Here is an 18,987-nt window from a genome sequence, read left to right as displayed (position 1 = left end):
TGGAAAGGTTTGTCAGGAATATTATTGCACAATTTTGTGAAATGTTTAGGAAACAGAAGTCTATGTTCTGTGCATAACTCATGTGTTTATAATTTTGGAGTAGAATTATAGGTCAGATTGATGCATTTTGTTGTTTACTAGTTTGTAAGGTAATATTATGCTCGTATGATCAGTGAGGGTATCACCAAGTGGTTATTGCTATCAGCAATGGAAACCGGTAGCTGAAGGACTCTGCTGGCTCCTCTGACTCCCAAGAGCTATGGAATGTAATTACCCCCAGGCTGGGAAAGGGGTAATACATACACAAAAATGAATATTTGAATATGTAGAAAAGAGATGGGGATTAAGTTAGCAAATAAGATTAATTATTTATTTCTATTCTTAAACATCATACATAATTACAGAAATAATTCATATATATATCTTGAACTTTTTATAGTTCACAGAGTTCAGATATTGAAACTATACAGATCACTTCTAGCATATAAGAAATTAACCATTTCAATGAAATATGTGTCCCGTCGCATTTCGCCAGTTCGGCTTCCTCAGGGGTACGATTATAATGGTTGTTGAGATACTGAAAGGCTGATGGGGTAATACGTCCATAATGGAGTATGGAAGGCTGGTATATGAAGGAAAAGGCGGTATGTACTTTTGGATTGAATAGGCTTAAGATAGAAAGTGGAGGAGAGTAGCTTTAAAATGGTTCAGGGTTTTCATGAAGAACCTTGAGGATTTCTTTAGGAAGTTTAGTAAAACGTTTCTTTTTTCAAGTGGGTATTTTCCCTTATTATTGTGGATTAATGTTAGCCAGTTTTGGATCACATGGTGTTCTAGGTCCAAACAGTATAAATATCCCAGAAGGTTAGAAGGTTTGCTGGTGGTTTAGAGAAGGTATATAGAATACCAGGTCCAGTGTTTCATAAAACACCTTTGTAATTTTCTTGAAAAGGGAGAGCGAAAAAAAATCTTGCTCTTAAGGATGATGGTCCATGTTCCAGAATGACAGCCAGAGGACATACACCAAAGTGCCTTTCCCTGATTATGTAAAATAATTAGGAAGCAGAGGGGAAGAGGTCCCCAGGGATCCTTCCAGATGGACATGTAGCATGTAAAGTACATTGCAAAATATTCCTCGAAAAAGACAATCTTGTTATAAAAATCACAAAACCAACAAACCCATGGATAAGGTCAAACCACTGCACTTTGCATAACACACACATTTGGATAGCCAGTCACTCAAACTGTGGTGGACTGGATGGGGGAAGTTGTGGTCATGGTGGGCATGGATAAAACAACCAGTGACCAGGAGTCACTGTCATTCAGGGTGGAGGGCAAGATAAATAACCAATGGGGGTGGAGTTTACTAAAGAGGTTCCATGGTCATGAGCTACTGTCACTGAAATTAAGAAGGGCTGAAAGGAGAGAAGAGATTGGCAGCTTTGACTTTTGGAGTCCAGTGTGCATTGTGTCCTTTAGCTCACAAGGCAAGGAAAGACTCCAACGGACCACACTAAGACACATGTGCTTCCATTCCAAGCATGGCCAGTAACAAACATGAGGGAAGCTATCGGATGATTCTCACACACAATCCAGAGAATGATCTCACACACAATCCATTAAACATGTAGGTACATTTGTCATTAAAACAAGGAAAATACCTTTACTAATCAATTTTCAATCAGTATTCAGACCAAATATTGATCAAAACTAGAATCATTAATGGACTTGTGTTGGCCATTGTTTAATCAATAAATGTTTTCATCTCATAGATCAGTGGTCCCCAACCTTTTTGGCCCCAGGGACCGGTTTCACGGAAGGAAATTTCTCTGAGGACGGGGGGGGGGGGGGGGACAGAGAGAAAAGAGAAGACATACTCTGGCGTCTTCTCTTTTCTCTCTGTGCACCTCTGCTGCTTCAAAGCGATCACATGACATCTGACAGCCAATCGAGCTGCATGTCATGTGCTCGCATTGCTTGTACACAGACTACTGTGTACATTTACCGGCATCTCATACAAACACCGCTGCGGACCACTTCCGGTCCGCGGATGGTGGTTGGGTGCCGCTTCGTTTTTAATAATGGATCATGTACTCGCGGCCCACTGAAAACACCGCCGCGGACCGGTAGTGGGCCGCGGCCCGGTGGTTGGGGACCGCTGTCATAGATTACAGACCTTGACATAGAGCATGGCTAGCTTTAGTCCAGCATATCTTTGTCTTGAATGGACAGGTTGGATATTTTTGCCTGACCATTTTTGACTCCACTTGGATTAGGCCGGCACTATTTGTAGTTGTGCTTTCTTCTCTGTTGATAAAACCAGAGACTGCAATAGGCTTTTTTTAAATCTAGCAGAAGGTTAAATGGTTTAAAGTTCAAATAAAGATGCACACCACTGATCCGGTTAGTTAAAGGTCATTAAGTAACTCTAAAATCCCTGGTAACCAAAAAAATGTAGAATAAAGAAGATGAAGACTGGAAGACTACAACACAACTGAAACAGGTAACAGGTTTAGGACCTGTGCCAGTGGTTTTAAGACTACAATCTATGGATTTAAGGCTTAAGTGCTTTCTGAATTTATTTGAGGTTTGAGATGCCTTTAGCTTCAGTTTATTGCTTTCTGATTCACATTGAGTTTTATAGGAAGTAGGAATATTATCAGATGCTGGTATTCATTTTTAGCAGCAATCTGAACAGCACAATAAATTTGACCAATGGGACATGCTGATTAGAAATAGATCTCCTGATTTAAAAAGAGCTAAATCAGCTTTCTCCACCCATTTGAAGACCACCTGGCATTAGTAATCACATAGAGCACCCAATGGGTAAACTGAATACCAGATTCTTGGCAACTGTTCCTTTTGTAGTGTCGGCTCTCTATAGCACAATGGGATAGTTACCCCATTCTGAATGGAGCATAAATTGTAGCCACAGCCATTAGGGATATTCAGTTCTCTGCAAAGGATAGAAGGGATGTATCAGGACTAATTGGACATGTGGGCATTTGGACAAAGAATTGGACATTTGGATATAGCATATTTGTAGAATAACAGGAAACAGAAATGTATTATTTTTACATGAGTTTGACCTAAGTACCACTTTACGAGGTTCTGATTTTTAAAAGTAAATGAATTTGTCATGATATATGTAAGAGAGAGAAAGAGAAAGAGAGAGAGAGAGAGAGAGAGAGAGAGATATTTCCCAGTTTCTGTTATAACAATTTCAAGAATTAGAGATAACAAGTAGAATTTTAACCAGCGCCCAGGGATTACCATAACCTTCATGTAACGAGCCACATAACATTTTCAGAGACCCATAAAATTGACACTGCTATTTGTACTGTGTCCTATATTTTGGAGACTGAAGCAGGATCTAATAAAATGCCCATGACAAGGATGGCTCAGACCTGCCGCATGGTTTTGTTTGATATGAACCACATGTTTCCCAATGTTGACATCAAGCTCAGCTCTCCAGACTGCAGCTTGGCAGCTGACTTTGGATCATGTGAACCTCAAATGTTTTTTCTCTTCCTTGGAAACATAAGCACAAGATGTTATGGACAGCCCTGGATATGAAGCCAAAATGCAGTTAAGGAACGTCCCAATACTTTTCAGAAACAGGAAGCGCTAATGTTGACAGCAAGACTCTTCAGTGATGGAAAATGTTTATAGTTTGGCAGGCTTTCTTTGTAAATGAGAGGGCATTCTCATTTTTCAGAAGAGTTCATTAATCGGAATTAAATTGGTTAGTAAATAAATGTGGAGCACATATTGTTACATACCCTGTTTCCAAAGGGTGCATTTAGTGCTCCATCAAGTATGTTGAGATGCTTGGCCAATGTCTTCCATCAACTGAAAGTATGACGTTAAGGTAGGTAAAACCAGTAAGCAGGGTCTGGGCTTACTTGTATGTATCCAATAGAAATGGCTTTGTAATGTACTTGTTTTACATTGCCCACATTTATAAAGGTGCCAAACCTATGAAACAGTCTAGTTTTAAATAATAGGCTTGGGACCTTCAGGTGGAAGGTCATAGGGTAAAGCAATGGTCATTTGTCATCATTTCTAGTGTTCCAAATCTTTTTTTTTTAAACTAGACAATTTCATAGACTTGTAGCAAAGATGCCCAATGACCATTTATTTCCCCTATGACCTTCCATCTGAAGCTGTCTTTAAGGGTCTCTAATAGACCATGAAGTAACTGATATTGCTCAGAGATGCCCACCGGCATGTCATCATCTGCGAGGTCTCCTCCCCATCCCATGACATGCGTGGTTGTTTACTAGATGGGACCACGCTGTCTAGTGTTTGAATGGTTTTTATAAAGTTCTTCAAATCTGTTGTTATTTCTTGCTTGGGAAGCTTTCTTCTTATATACACATGGATTAATGAGGACTAATAGGATTTCATTTGGAGACATATGCGTTGGTTACTGGCTTACTGTTGAAACACCTTACCAGTCATGAGATGCTGGACCTGATGTAGGCAATTTTATCTCCTGAAACTGTCCTGAAGAAGCAGATTTTTTGTTTATTCCCTGAAATGCATTGACAACCTGGAACCCACTGATTTGGTGTTTAGTGCAGGAGATACTGTTTTTATGATATGCTTTTATGTTGAAATTAGGTTGTTATATGTTTGATATTGAAATAAAGTGTTTTAAGCTATGTGTTATTTGTACATAATTTGGTCTTAAAAGTCCCAAAACCTAATTCCTTTTTTTCTTCAATGTTTTAAAAAAATCAGGGATGTGGCCTATTGGAGTAGAGGAACTTCCACTTTACTAGAAATCAATACATATATAATTTCCAAAAGCCATGGGCCAAACGTGAAAAGGAGTGTAGGCAGAGGTCCAGCATCCAGCTCCAGGGGAGGGAAGGAAGGTTAATTGGTAATGTTTGCGGGCAGGAGTTATGAAAGTAGGAGGGAGAGAGCTTGGTTTGGTGGATTTGAAAGGATAGGAATGGTGACATCATTGGGAAAGTTCAGAAAAAGAGAGGTCTGTGAGCCCTGGGACAGGGAAGGAGAAGGCTCCCACCCGCACTCCCTTAGAAGCGGCAGGAGGGAGTAGTAGGGTGCATGGGAGTGTGGAGTTGAGGTGGCCCTTTTTAGGCCCTCGAGGACAGTACGTGTTAGTGGTTAAAAGAGTATCCATCTAAGGTGTGGTGTTTCCATGTTAATAAAGTGAAGGATGTGTTGAACTTTGGAGATTTATGTTGTGTGGGGGAGCTTGCGAGAAGCTGATATTGTTCCTGAGACGTTGTAGGGCAGCTGGGAGCAATAATATCAGGCAGGTGGTAGACTCCTCCACCAGTTGGTATAATGGGTAAAAATGGTGCCTTCGAGAACCTAAATCCTCAGTGGCAAAATGTTGCTGAGAGCCTACTGAACACTTTATGTAAGTTACATATGAAGTACATAAATGCTTTTGAGTCATAGCAGTTTAAATGCCAGATCTAATGACCCCCATAGTGACCCCCTGTGATGGGGAACTCGTGAAGCCTGGCATAACAGGAAGTCATACTATTTCATTGACCACATTAAACTAGACTAGTTAATAGGTGACTCAATAATTGCATGGTCAGGCTCATTATTAGGATTCATCGCTGTCATTTTTTCCGATCCCTCTATTAGTCACTAAGCTTTACACCTGTTTTCTATCTGTGTATGAACCAATATAAAGAAAACATCATGGAAAACAAATCTGGAAATGATAAATAGGAAATGTTATAGTTTTGCAACACTACTGTTGCAGAAAAAGTCAGATGACTCCAGGTTTTCTTCTTTTCATTGCAATAAAAGGTATTTGCTGACCTTTTTGTTCGTCTCCTTAACGTGGAAGTAAATAGTCTGTTCGTAATTATTTCCCCATAGAGTCAACATATATACATGGAATCTATACTTGTAAAGTCTATTGAAATCTATTTTATTGCTTTTAACATTTAGCAGCTAATGCAAAGCTGTGCATTTATTGGTAATATTATTTCTATTATTAATAAACAGTATTTATATAGCGCCAACATATTACGCAGTGCTGTATATTAAATAGGAAATTTTTAGTTTGTTAATTTTTTGAAGCACCCCGGCCATGCTGGTATTTTTGCTATGTTCTGTATCTTCTATATCTCATATCCTAATACATTAAAAGCTCTCCCACCTTCTGTTTCCTCCCTAATAACCTAATACAGTGTTTCCCAACCTTTCTTAGTCGCGGCATATATTTTACAATTAGAAAAATCCCACGGAACACCACCAAAAAGTCAGACACGTAAATTAGCTACCTGCTGCCATCTAGTGGAAGAGTTTTTTTTGGTTCTGCCTATCACTATACATCGCTGGTATAGACAAATGAAGACAAATTTTTTGCAGTAAATAAATCATTTTGGGACCAATTAACTGAAATTGGATAATTTCCCACGGTACACCCGAAGATCTCTCAAGGCACACTAGTGTGCCGCGGAACAGCGGTTGAAAAACACTGACCTAATAGATTATAAGCTCTTCTATGTTTTGAACTCTTTTTTGTCATCAGTAAAAAAAAATCCCAGTTTATACTTAGGTCATACCACTAGATGGCACTATGCCCTGTGTAAAATGTGTAACAAACTCTTGGTAACAGAGACACGAGACATGGGTTTGTTACACACAAATAGCGTCACCTATCAATGGACAGCAATAATGCACAAAAAATAATTTAAGAGCAGATGATTCATCATAACCAACTCAAAAGTACTAACTGTACAAAGAGAGAAATTGTACAGAGTAAATTTGTTTTTTTTCTTTTAAGTAAATGTTTAAAAAATAACACACCATGAATGTTTTTAATTATTTTTTTTTTTCTATTGCTATTGAATACTTTACTGAATGTTACCAGTGACAAATGCATTTTGTGCCCAAGGTTTAAACTCCAGAGAAAGCATTTTGATTTTATTCACATCCGTTTATATTTGAATATCTATGGTAAACATAGGATCATTTAAAAGCTGGATAAAAGGCTTAGTGCAAGGTAAAGTGTTTTACAGTGAAAAAGTAAAATTTTTTTTGGAGATGTATATGTCCAAAAAAAATGTACAAAAAACAGGGACAAGGGACGTCTACTGCAAATTAGGGATTAATTGCTCCACACTGCTTGCAGCCACAGAGGGTACTAAGGTCCTGTTTCAGCTCATTTACTGATTATGTATAATGTGTATATTGAGTTTGCTGCCTCAGTAAAACATTGCTATTGCTTGGGTAACCTTTACTAGCCCACTGGTTATAATTACTATTTTAACTTCTTTTTATTATAGGAAATTTTACTGACAATTTTGGCTGTTTTAAAGGCTCTTCCGGGCAATTTCTCTATTCCTTTTTGCCATAATATTACAACAACAAAAAACACAGTAAAATGTATTTTGCAAGTAACACTTATAATTTAAAAATTGCCAGAATTTCTGCCACTGTTTTGCCAGAAATTACACTGACCACCCAAATCTAGGCGTAACCCATTATTATGAATGAAGAACAGCTGGGGCATTTTTCTAAATTTTGCATTATTTTCTGCTATTGTCTTTCATTCTGTTTCTGAATCTTTAATCTATATTGTAACAATCTAATCTGTATTTTTTTTATAATCTAAATACAAGTTTCCAGCACAGTACGGCAGGCTGCTGAAAAATGAGAAGCAATGTTTTTGTCGATGTTTACAAAAAAACTTGCAATTCATTCTGTGGAATGTTTGAGGTCTATTTCAAGGCTCCCGGAAACAATAATAAATGGGTTGCCAAAGTTTAATTATCTGGCTGTCTCCTTTGCTGCGAAAAGCAGAACAACAGATACATCATAATGATACAAATGTGTGGGTATTGGCTTCATTGTTTTTAACAGCAAGACATAAACTTCCATTTCAATATGAATAAATATTAGGATAAAAATGATATGGAGTAATTAAAAAAAGGCCTTAAAATGCCAATACGTACATATAACACCCCTTTCTGTTTTTTATATATAGTTTTTGGTTTTGTATGTTTTTATATCTAAAAACAAGGTCATTTTGACAGGAGAACTTTCAGAACTTCTGTATAGACCAGAAGCTTGCCAATCCCTTGATACCTCCTCCGAAGGACAAATAGGACTGTATGGGGTCAAGACTAAAGCTACGTACACATGTCCAACGGTTCTCGCTCGGTAATCAGCTCAGGGCCAATATCGATGGACGATTAACGAATGCAAGGGAAGGGGAAGAGCGTGCAGCAGGGTGCCGCTCCGTCACTCTCCCCCTCCCCTCTGCATGGAGCAGAACAGTGCTGTATGTACAGCATCGTTCATGCATCCTGCAGTGCTAGTCGTTGGAGACGATTGTGAAAGATTCTTTCCGAAGACTATTATTGCACATGTGTATGCCTCTTTAGTAGAAAACTTCAAAACAGGATTCTATTAGAAAGTATTGAAGGCTGCATCAATTATGGTCATCTTTGGGTGCATCCGCATAAAGCTAGCAATACATTCTTCATAAATGATAATTCCTAAAGTTTAGAATGATGTGGACCATCAAGATCAAAATGGATTCTAATTATGTTCTCAGGATATTGTAGAATGTGCTCTGTTTGGGGTGCCTTGGTTTCAATGAAAGTCAACTAGATCTTATTAAAGGGAATGTTTTATTTACAGATTAGGATATTCATAAAGATTATTTACAAGAAAGGGTAGATAGGAAAAAGGGATGGTAAGGCAAAGGGGTCTAGCTCTATACACAAACCAGTGTTTTCTTGCCTTGAATCCTTCCCATCTGCAAGTCTAGAGCAAATGGCATTGTTGGTTTATCATTAGATAAGTCCAAACTCCATCATTGCCCTAGGCTTGGAACTATTATCACAGACCTCTGCCCCTTCCAGGAGAACTGAAGCAATAGGAAGCAGGTATGAGCAATAAATGCCACCAGGGGGTCAAATTGATGTTTTAATCATTCCCGGGCGTCCATTCATGGAAATCATTGTCTCTGTTCTGCAGTCCTTTGATGGTTGTTTTAGGGTCTACATCTGTCTTAACAGACAATGATGTTTGTAGTCTGCTTTCCATGAGGCACATATTATCCTTATATCCAAGTTGTGGCGATATCAATTTTTTCCACTTCCAACAGATAATAGAACAGATTCCAATAGAATGTATAGAATATATAGAATAAGGACCCAATTCGGAAAGAGGCATATGAGTTTCAAGCAGAAAAATAAACTTATGGTTTCCACCCAAAGCAGAACCATGAGTTATGGGAAACACTGATAACTTACCGTTGCTTTACATTATTATGTCAAGTACTATCTACCTTTCTCCCATCCATTGGGCTTAGCTGACTAGTTTATTCAACTACTATTTTATTTTCTATTGAATGTCAGGTATTTGGAAGGCAGGGACAGTAAATTAAGCAAGCATTTGGCTCAGAGCCGTAAAAAGCAGGTTCTACAGAGTTTTGTGGTTACATATTCTAGTGTCTCAGTGGCCAGTAGTGGGGCCATATTGTCATCAAAGTCTTTAGTGACCATGACCTCCTAATGTACCAGCTTCTAGTGACATGATTCATAATCAATGCACCCTTGAACTTCCTTTCAGCTGAGAAGTAGCTTTTGTAAAACTTTACTGAGCTAACACTTGAGCTAATCTGTGTAAGTAAATATACTGGGCCCGATTAGGGACTCATCATGAATGAATGCAGCCGTGGGAATCATCACAGGATGATTCCCACGGCTGCATTCATTCATGATGAGCACATGGTGAGAATCCCTTGCTTGCCGTCATTTAACTTCTAGTGCCTGGGGATCGTGCACAGGAGGATTCCCATGGCTGCATTGGATGGTTTCCTTGATCTTCCGAAGGGTCAGCGAAATTGGTTCGCCGAAATTTCGTGGACCCATCATAAGGTAAAGGAAACTTTTGCAAGAATATCAAAGGCATTCTCGCTCATCCCTAGGCCCAATTAATTAAAGTTTTCAATGACTGGAGAAGATAGACAATTAAGGGAGAACCTTGGTGATCCTGCTAACCTCTAATGGATTTCTTAAAAATCATTTGCTTATAGTTGACAAATGTTTCAATCCTGAACCAGATTTGTTCCAGGTTTGCTTGTTCCTAGTTCTCCTTTACTTCTCTATCTCAAAGAGCTTATCTTTGTAGAGCTTTAATAAATCAGGCCCACTGTAGCTTAGTTTTACCAATTCAGATTTCGAAGACCTAATTTACTCATAACTGTGTTCTCTCTTCCTTCGGATTTAGAACGCATCTAGCTCAGTTTTATGCATCTGTGCCATGCTGCTCTCGCTAGTTTTCCTCCTTTTTATTTTAATTAGAATTTAGCATATGTGACTTGACACCATTGCTTGGCCTTGGCTGTATTGGATGCTGAAAGCTGGAGATTTCTCCATTTCTGACTCCAAAAGGGTTTAGGTTCACTTTAAAAGCTTTAAAAAGCTGCCAAACTAATTGAACTGAGGAGGTTCATCCAAAACGCTAAAACTGCTTTTGGATGGGCTCAGTCTTTGTTTATCAGATTTAATTTTGATAAACTTAAAAGGATTTATGAAGGTCTTATGAACTCTGCAAACATGACCTAACAGCTTATGTTCTTTTAACATTTTCAGGGTAAACTGGATGCTCTATGGGTCCTGCTGAGGAAAGGTTACAGCCGGGTGTCCATTATGAGGCCTCAGCCTGGAGATAAGGTAAGACCGCTGCTAACAATTAAATATGTCAAACATTTGTGGTAATGGAGTGTATTTTAGTATAACATGATACCGACTGACAGGAATGGTTTTTGTCAAAATGGAGCCCTGGGCAAGTATGAAGTTGGGGCCCTTACATGCTCAGCAATCTGGCACCCCACACCCCTGTCATTCTGTTTTTTGGGGCACTGGAGAAGATGGGGGTCCTGGGATATTGCCCAGTTGGCTCTACTCTAAAACTGGCTCTGAATTCTGCTTGACGGGGGTGATAGTAAAAGCAAATCAAATTGACTTGAATAGAAATTTGTGAGATTGGCATTGTACTAATCTGCCCTGAGGAAACAGTAAGTGCAGACTTCATGAAGAAATACGGTAATGGGTAAAGGTGATATTGCCCATAACTTTTCAAATGTCTACAGTCCACAGTCTGTAATATAATACATACTTGTTATATTTTATCATAAATCTAAAAAGGGGAAATCTAATAACAACACCAACCAACACAAAGTACCTAAAGCTGAAGTTTATTCTGCTAATATTTTCCCAGTCCCCCCCCCCCCCCAATATCCTAATTAAATTGGTAAATAGGGCTATGATCCCCACCACCCGGTGATGCAACATTCCATCACAGAATTACTGTTTGTTAGTAGATGACCTGACTTCCCCTTTCACCACAATTCCCTTTAACCTGGGGGCCTTGGTCCCAACCCTTTTCTACTCACTTTCCCCTTCCTTGTCTTATTGTTGCCCCTTCTTGGTTCTCTTTATATCTATACTTGCTAAATAATGCTACTCAGGACATGGGATCAATACCCTTATTAATGCACAAAGTAGGGGCCAGGCAGTTGCCCCAATGCAGGGATGATTCCCGAGGACTCCTGCCTAAACTTCGGAGATGGTTTCTATTAAAATTTGCTTCCTCTGGCTTTATATTTTCATGGCCTTGACTCTACTTTTCAGATCTTTGCCCCTTCTGATAAGAAGCAGACATCATTGGAACCGAACATTTTTAACTCTTTTCCTTATCAGCCAATTCCAGATTCACTGAAACTAAACTATTACATAAGTCTAAAACGTACCTTAATTTAGATCTTGTGACATCATCACTACACCCCTATACTTCTCTGTGTGATACAGGTGTGATGGGGGGGCTGGCACTGTGCTGTATATAGTCTGCTGAATATAGGAGGCTGTGGATAAGTCCACATGTGATGCCTCTGTGATTAAAAGAAATGAAATTCAATTAATGAAAATGGCAGGCCAGTTAGGTTCAGGAGCAAAGGGCTAAATGATGCTGGAGGTCCCCCAGCCAGGAATTGAGAGGGGATCTCTCTAACTTCTAGAGTACACTGTACAAAGGACACAGTGTGCAGTGAAATCCGAGTAAGGCATTTCAGTACAAGAAGAAGCCGATGCAAGACTGAAAAGAAGCTGGAGGTCAGCTTTACTGAATAAAAATACAGGCAAACTGCCACTTCTTCGAAACTTGAAAACCACTCTGATCGTGAGAAATGTTTTGGGCAAGAACAAAAGATGATCTCATGTCTGTAAACAGCCGCCAAACATTGTGGTCGGCGGATCTTTGCGGAAGTGATTGGACACCTGAGGACATCTTGTTTCAATTGCCGTCTTTTACCCTAAGAAAACCCAGCACATTGGCTGGTGCTCTGTGAAGATGTAGTAAGTTGACAAATGGTCAAACTTTGCCAACTTATCTGACATTTTTCTAATGTTTATTGGCATAAATAGCAGGTACCCCAAGGGGATACACATATGTATTTGCCTCTAAAATGATCTCATGCTAGGTCCCAAAGTAAAACACACTGGGCCAGTAACCAGACTGCTAATAGCACACTCATCTGACTCTATGGGGTCATGAGGAATCCAGCACTGATAGAGCAACATCTCGCTGGTTTGGCTTGGAGTGAGCAATGTCAGTGTTGCAGGTAAGTGCTCACTTAGTGGTTCCAAAAAACATTTAGAACTTTGTAGGGATTTAACTCATTTTTGCAAGCTTTACCCTGGGATTTGGTTTCCTGCCTTAAAAGGCAGACTAAAATCCTGTCTCTGTGGATCCAAGAAAAACAGAAGCCGGTGCGAGCCACTGCTGTTATCTTCAATGAAGTAATATAATGATGAGGGTTAGGAAATCACTGGCACCGTGCCAGGACCTAAAATGTTTCTTCTTTGTTTGTGGCTATTTCAATGGAATCTAAACATGAGGTCATAATTTAATTTATTGTGGCTAAAAAATACATTTAATTCCAAGTGTTTAGTATTTTAGGACATGAATACTGGAACCGACTAGTAGAAAGAAAAGTCACGATCTTGGAAAGTTAACCCTTACCTATACAAATTCTGTACATACTGTGTGTGCTGAAACTGGAGTTTTGTCATAAATAGGAACAGCATCAAAACAACACCGTATGGGTATATATTTATGTTATTCTACTCAATCTTTTTTTGATGTTTTGTTGGTTGATTTGATGTTTTTTGATGGTTTGTTGGGGTCCCCCCTAATTTTGGAACCAGACCCTTTAATGGGCTTCAGACCATCCTGGATAGAAAATTGGACCCCTTTTGAATGCAAAGGTCCCCTAAAAACAGTTTTTTCTAAAAACACTTTTTGATAAAAACCAGCTTACCATCTGACCCCATAGTTGGCAGAGTCCATCATTGGGGAAGACGCCTTTGTTCCCAAAATGTAACCCCTGTGTTGTGGGGGTCTGTTTATTTGGAATAGGGAATGGGTAGTGAATAGCTTGTTTGGAACCTGAAAGCCCCCTTTAATAGACCCAGCACCACCAACCCTGTGGGCATTTGTTCATAGCAGATGACTGGCACTTGACAAACAGAGGCATTTAGGCAGTGGGATGAATAGTAAAATGGCCAGGAGCTACAGGTGTCTAAGAATGTGGGATCTACTGTGAATGCCAATATAATTTAACACCACTCTATCATAAAGCAATCTAATTTGTTACAACCTGGAATCTGAAAATCACTGCGATCATGAATAATGTTTCAGAAAGTACAGAATATGATCTCTGGATATTCTTCCAAATCAGATATCTTTCTTTTGCAATTGGGCGGTAATGATGTAACTTTCATCTCTATATTTTACGATATGTTAGGAGTCTACAATGCGCTATGTATGGGCCACAAACAGTGTGCAATTTTTTTTAAAAATTGTTATAGATGGCCAACAGAGTTTTCTTTTTTTAGCAGAGGCATACACAGCCTTGTGCCGAAAAATACCCTCTTGGCAACATTTTTGAAGGGGATTTTAGGTCCTTGTTTGAAGGACAGATGTACACTTTACTAAACTTTAGATAACACACCTCTACCAAACCTTAACCAACCATCATCCCCCTCAGATTCTTTCACTCCCCCAGCCTTAAAGCCCATCAAAATTTGCCATCCAACCTTACCAGCCAATTCCAACCAGATCTACAGAATCACCTGAATCTGCCATCTGGTGCCTTGAGATCACCACGTATGCTGACCTACCACTGCAATGGTGCCTCTGTTGGATGGTCCCTACCCATTTTGTTGTCATAGCATCATCATCTGGCCCATGTCCAAGACAGCTGATAGGAGGTCTCCACGTTGGGCAGTCAGTGATGTGATTCCCCAAGGAAGAACTTCACCAAGAAGTAAAGAAAGGTCAACATAGAAGACCAAACTAAAGCATAACGTGGCCAACTCTATAGCTGGGTAGAAATGAGGTTTAGGGTTTAGGACATTTTTTTATTTCCAAGTTAGTTAGAGTTAGAAGTAGGTTGTCCTTATGCCCAGACATTATCTTTAATTCCAAAGCTTAATATAAAAGGAAAAGCTGTTCTTTAAATAGTTTCCACTCCTTACACAATCTAAAGTTGTTTTATCCAATGCAAAAAAAAATGCTTTTTGTATTTGTTTTATGGACGTATTGCTCTCTGGTGGAGAAATGTGATCATCACAATCAGGGAACAAAGCCCGTTCCATCATTTTCTGCCTGGGAGGATGAAAGGTGGGGGGGGGATTCAGGTCACTATCAGTCACAGCTGCTTCCAATAACAATCTCTCGTGCAGGTCACATGGGGATTCCTGTGGTTTTCTCACATGTTCGGAAGCTCAACATTCTCCAATCCTTTCGTCATTAATGGAGTAATTTTACAGTGCTTTAGCTGCAAAAGCAGGAAACCGAGATATGTCAACTACAAAGGGTTACTTTGGTGTTTATATAGAGTGTCTACAACAAAACAGCTTAGAAAAAACAACATAAAACTGTCCTTAAAAAAGAGAAGGTCAACAGTTCTGAGGATTATAAATGAAATACACATTGGTGATTGTTTGTCAACAATACACAGTAATATTTTTCCTTTGCACATTCATGAGTGAATAGTCAGTTTCCTTGGTTAGTTGCATGCAAAACATATTTAGAATTTATATCCTGAATTATTGTTTCCCAACCAGGGTTCCTCCTGGGGGTTCCATGAGCAGTTTGTGACTCCCAGGTCGGTTTAAGTGACACCAGTGATCTTTTTGGCTGTCTGTAAGGGTGACATTCTTCCCAATGGCCAGCAATGTAATAGGCTTTTCTCCCACTGACCATCACACTAATGTACTGTGAGATGTGGATATAGTAATTATAGAAGGGGTTCCCTGAGACCTGAAAGTTATTTCAAGGGTTTTCAATGTTAAAAAGCTCAAGAAACACTGGACCCCCACACCACAGACACCCCTAAGGTTGACTTAGGTCCAACAAATTCTGGGGATCCCTGCACATGGCAGCCACTAGGCTTCCATTGCAACCTGCCAGGAGAAAATATATAAATATATATATATTATTCATGATAAACTGTATTTATGTAGTGACTATATAATAGGCAGCACAGTACATTAAATAGGGGTTGCAAATGACAGACAGATACAGACCTCCTGGGCTCTCAGCTTACAGACTACACACAGCCTCTTAAACTGAGCCACCTGGCCTCAGGTGCAACTCCCCCCAATCTCAAAGACCAGCTTCCTTTTTTTTTATTATCAATGACCAGGTACCTCAGAACCATCACCAATTTCTGGCCTGGAAAAAGGGAGGAGTGTCTGGCCCACCCATTCTTTCCAGGACACTTCGGGCCCGGATCTTAAATAAAATGTTGCAAATTTGCAGCAACACAATTACTGACAGCCGTATTCAGGCCCTGTAATCCCTATTCCAGGCAAGGGCAGGAAAGACGATGCCACATACCCTCCAAACTTGGCATCACATGTTTAGTACTGCTACAATAAGATACCCATCAACCATATCTGCTGCTTTGCCCAGTTAGGATGTTGATTAGCCTATATGGTGTATAAACAGACTAAACAGACAAAAAGTGTAATGGGTCCGGTTGCAAAATTGTGGTCAGCCATTGGACTTCACAAAGGATGGGTGTACAAAATCAAATGAATGTAAATGGTAGCATATTAATCAAGGGCTTGTTCCCACTATAGCTGTGCACTACATTTTTGGAGTTGCCATCTATACTGGTGTGCATTGTGTTAGGACACCCCATTATTATACATGGGTTGCCCAACACACAACGCACATCATTCATGCTTCATTCTGGGTGCCATTAGAAAGAAATAGCAACCCAGCACACCAATACACTTCTCGTAGGTTGTTGTTCCTCATAGCATTGCTGCATATTGTGATAACACAAACAATTCTAGATAGAAATGTGAAAATGGAAATGGCCCTTACAGAACATTAAACATTTAATAATAAATTCTTGTGAATAGACCAAGCAAAATAAACTAGAATTGTGAGACACATGGCATGCACGTGACCTAATAAGTAGCAAGCTTGGCCAAACAAACTAATGTGCTCCCTTAAAAAAGTCAAACAATTTGATAAATCTCGTGCAATGTACGGCTGCTCATAAGTGAATAACATGTTTATTGCAGTGAGTGTGGCAATAACTATTCAAAGAGGAGAAAATAGCTCACTCCTTAATACGCACTTTAATCTTGTAACTTGTGGTTGCACAACGTCCTTTAAGAAAAATGTGCTGTAGGCAGCAAATGGCCTATTTACACAAATGTGTGTTAAAAACGTATTTCCTTATGTATTTTAGGACATTCCATGTGTACATAAGATTTATCTGTTTCTAAATGTTGTCCTTCTTCATGTTAACCTGAATAAGGAAGCAGCTCAGTGGCATTTAAAGCAACTGAGAAGCAACTGGAAAGCCACCATAAAGCTAATTAAATGCACCTGAGAACAAAAACAAGCAAAAAAAGTTACACATAAGTCAAAGGAACACACAAAGTGTTTTTAAGTCTGTACATTTTACATTCAAGAAAACAACAAACTAAACCAAATTCCCTAAATAAAGAATATGAAAATGAAGAAGAATTAGTAGAAGAATTTATAGACCTCAAGACAGAGTTTGTAAGCTGATTCGGAGAACAAGTTTGGAGACTTTGCAAAATGTTGCTAAAGGTATAGTAAATATTGAGAACAGAATGCTTTGTAAGGGCTTCAGTAGCCTTGGAGCCTGCAAGTGGGAATGTCAAGTCCTCCGGCCATTATTGGGATGTCAAGCCACCCAATAGTTCAAGATTGTCTCTCGATATTCCAATAGCTGCATGAAATCTCCTGAGAAGCTCCACATCTGCAAGAGACTTCACTTTCATTGACCTCAGCTTGTGCTCACAGAGTGCTCAGAGTATAGCGTTTTACAACATTCTAAAGTAGGGTTGTCATATTTCAGTCCTTGAGGTTGAGGATCTGCACACTTTTTTAGAATCCTTAGATTGGTGATTATCTTAAACATTTCTTTTTAGATTGGTTAGTGGTGAGAAAGTGCCACCTTACATTGAGTTGGATGGTAAAGGCTCCGGTTAGTGGTGGAGGCTCCCTCCTCTATTGGTGGTCAGTGGGAGAGGGACCCATTTACAGTATTGGTAGGACTATTGTGTTACATTGATGGTCAATGAAAAGATTGGTTTTTTTTCATTGGTGGGATCACTGGAAAGACTGCTGTGTTACATGGGTGGTCAATTGAAAGATTGGTCTGTTGCATTGGTGGTCAATGAAAAAAGTGTAAATGTACATTATTGGTTATTACTAAGAATGTTCATTTACACTTGTAGTGAGTAAAAAAGAATGCCCTGTTATACTGGTGGTCAGTGGAAAGACTGCTCAGTTCCACTAGTTAGTGAAAGGAAAGACTGCTCTGTAACATTGGTGGTCAGTAAAAGACTGCTCTGTTGAATTGGTGCTAAGTGGAATGAATGCCCCGCTACATTAGTGGCTGGTCCAGTGTCCCCTTATAATAATAGTTACTGGTCCTAAGTCTTTGCCCTTTTGTTGGTGCTGGAATAACACAAGCACTGTCAGTCAAGAGATTGTTACACTACTGCTCAAGAAACCCCTATCAACCTATGGAAAATCCTTATTATTTTACTGATCCATGTTGGCAAATGGATAGATAATGGCTAACATACAGCAACACTGCAGTGCATTGCCATTCATTTTCAATAGCTCCCCAGAGCACTTCACAATGGAATCCCGCACATGTGCAGATGTCAATATAAGTGTGATGTGTTGAGTTGCATTAAAAAGTGTGGCATGCAGTGCTTTAGGCTCAGTTGCAATCGAGTGTAAATGCACCGTAATGCATATTCAACATACATATATTACCAAAATACACAGGGGAAGCAGTTTAAAACAACCTAAAGCAAGCAGTTAGGATTGGAAGGACGCTTCTGAGAGTTTAATCTGTATTGTCAGGTACTATACTTGGCACACCCATGTTGCCTTGTAAAACTCTCTATTTTATATAGAAACACCCCGCCACTACATCTTCATATTCCTGACCAGAATACAAGCAACCTATAATGAGTTAAGCAAAAGGAACAGATGCGTAAAGTGTAACATACATGGTTTGACTTTTAGGGGAAACAATTCCCAATTTATGAGCAGCTGTGGAGAAGTCCAGTGAATGTGATCGGAGTACGACTGCCAAGTGTTCTCGTGCACTAAGAAATGGGATTTTTACTTGGGTGGAAGGGAGTTTTTATGATGGTAAGCAACTTATTCCTGGAATTTAGGACAAAGTAATGCCTGGCATAGGTAAAGCAGATAGTTGAGTAGCATCCTATTACTTCAATGTGGTAATACATTAAACATGTTTTTCTTTTCCTTTCTATACAAGAAAATTTTTTTTTGTCCTAAGCTTGAGAAAACTTCTCTCACCCCAGAACCCAGTGATGTCATCCTTCCAGTGTTCACTAATTCATTTTGAGTATTTAACACAGAATTGTTGGT

The 18,987-nt window shown here is 39.3% G+C and overlaps 1 protein-coding gene across 1 annotated transcript in view; it reads left to right on the top strand.

Annotated features, from left to right (window-relative positions):
* Positions 1-18,987, top strand: part of ANTXR1 (ANTXR cell adhesion molecule 1) — a 125,725-nt gene that overhangs the window by 94,685 nt on the left and 12,053 nt on the right. Inside the window, exon 17 of the mRNA XM_072402824.1 lies at positions 10,611-10,691. Coding sequence (XP_072258925.1) covers positions 10,611-10,691 — 81 coding nt within the window. The remainder of the gene's footprint in view (positions 1-10,610; positions 10,692-18,987) is intronic.

This window comes from Pyxicephalus adspersus, chromosome 2 (genome assembly GCF_032062135.1).
Source record: "Pyxicephalus adspersus chromosome 2, UCB_Pads_2.0, whole genome shotgun sequence".
NCBI lineage: Eukaryota > Metazoa > Chordata > Amphibia > Anura > Pyxicephalidae > Pyxicephalus > Pyxicephalus adspersus.
Note: the sequence above shows the minus strand (reverse complement) of the source record. Positions and strands in the feature narration are given on the sequence as shown.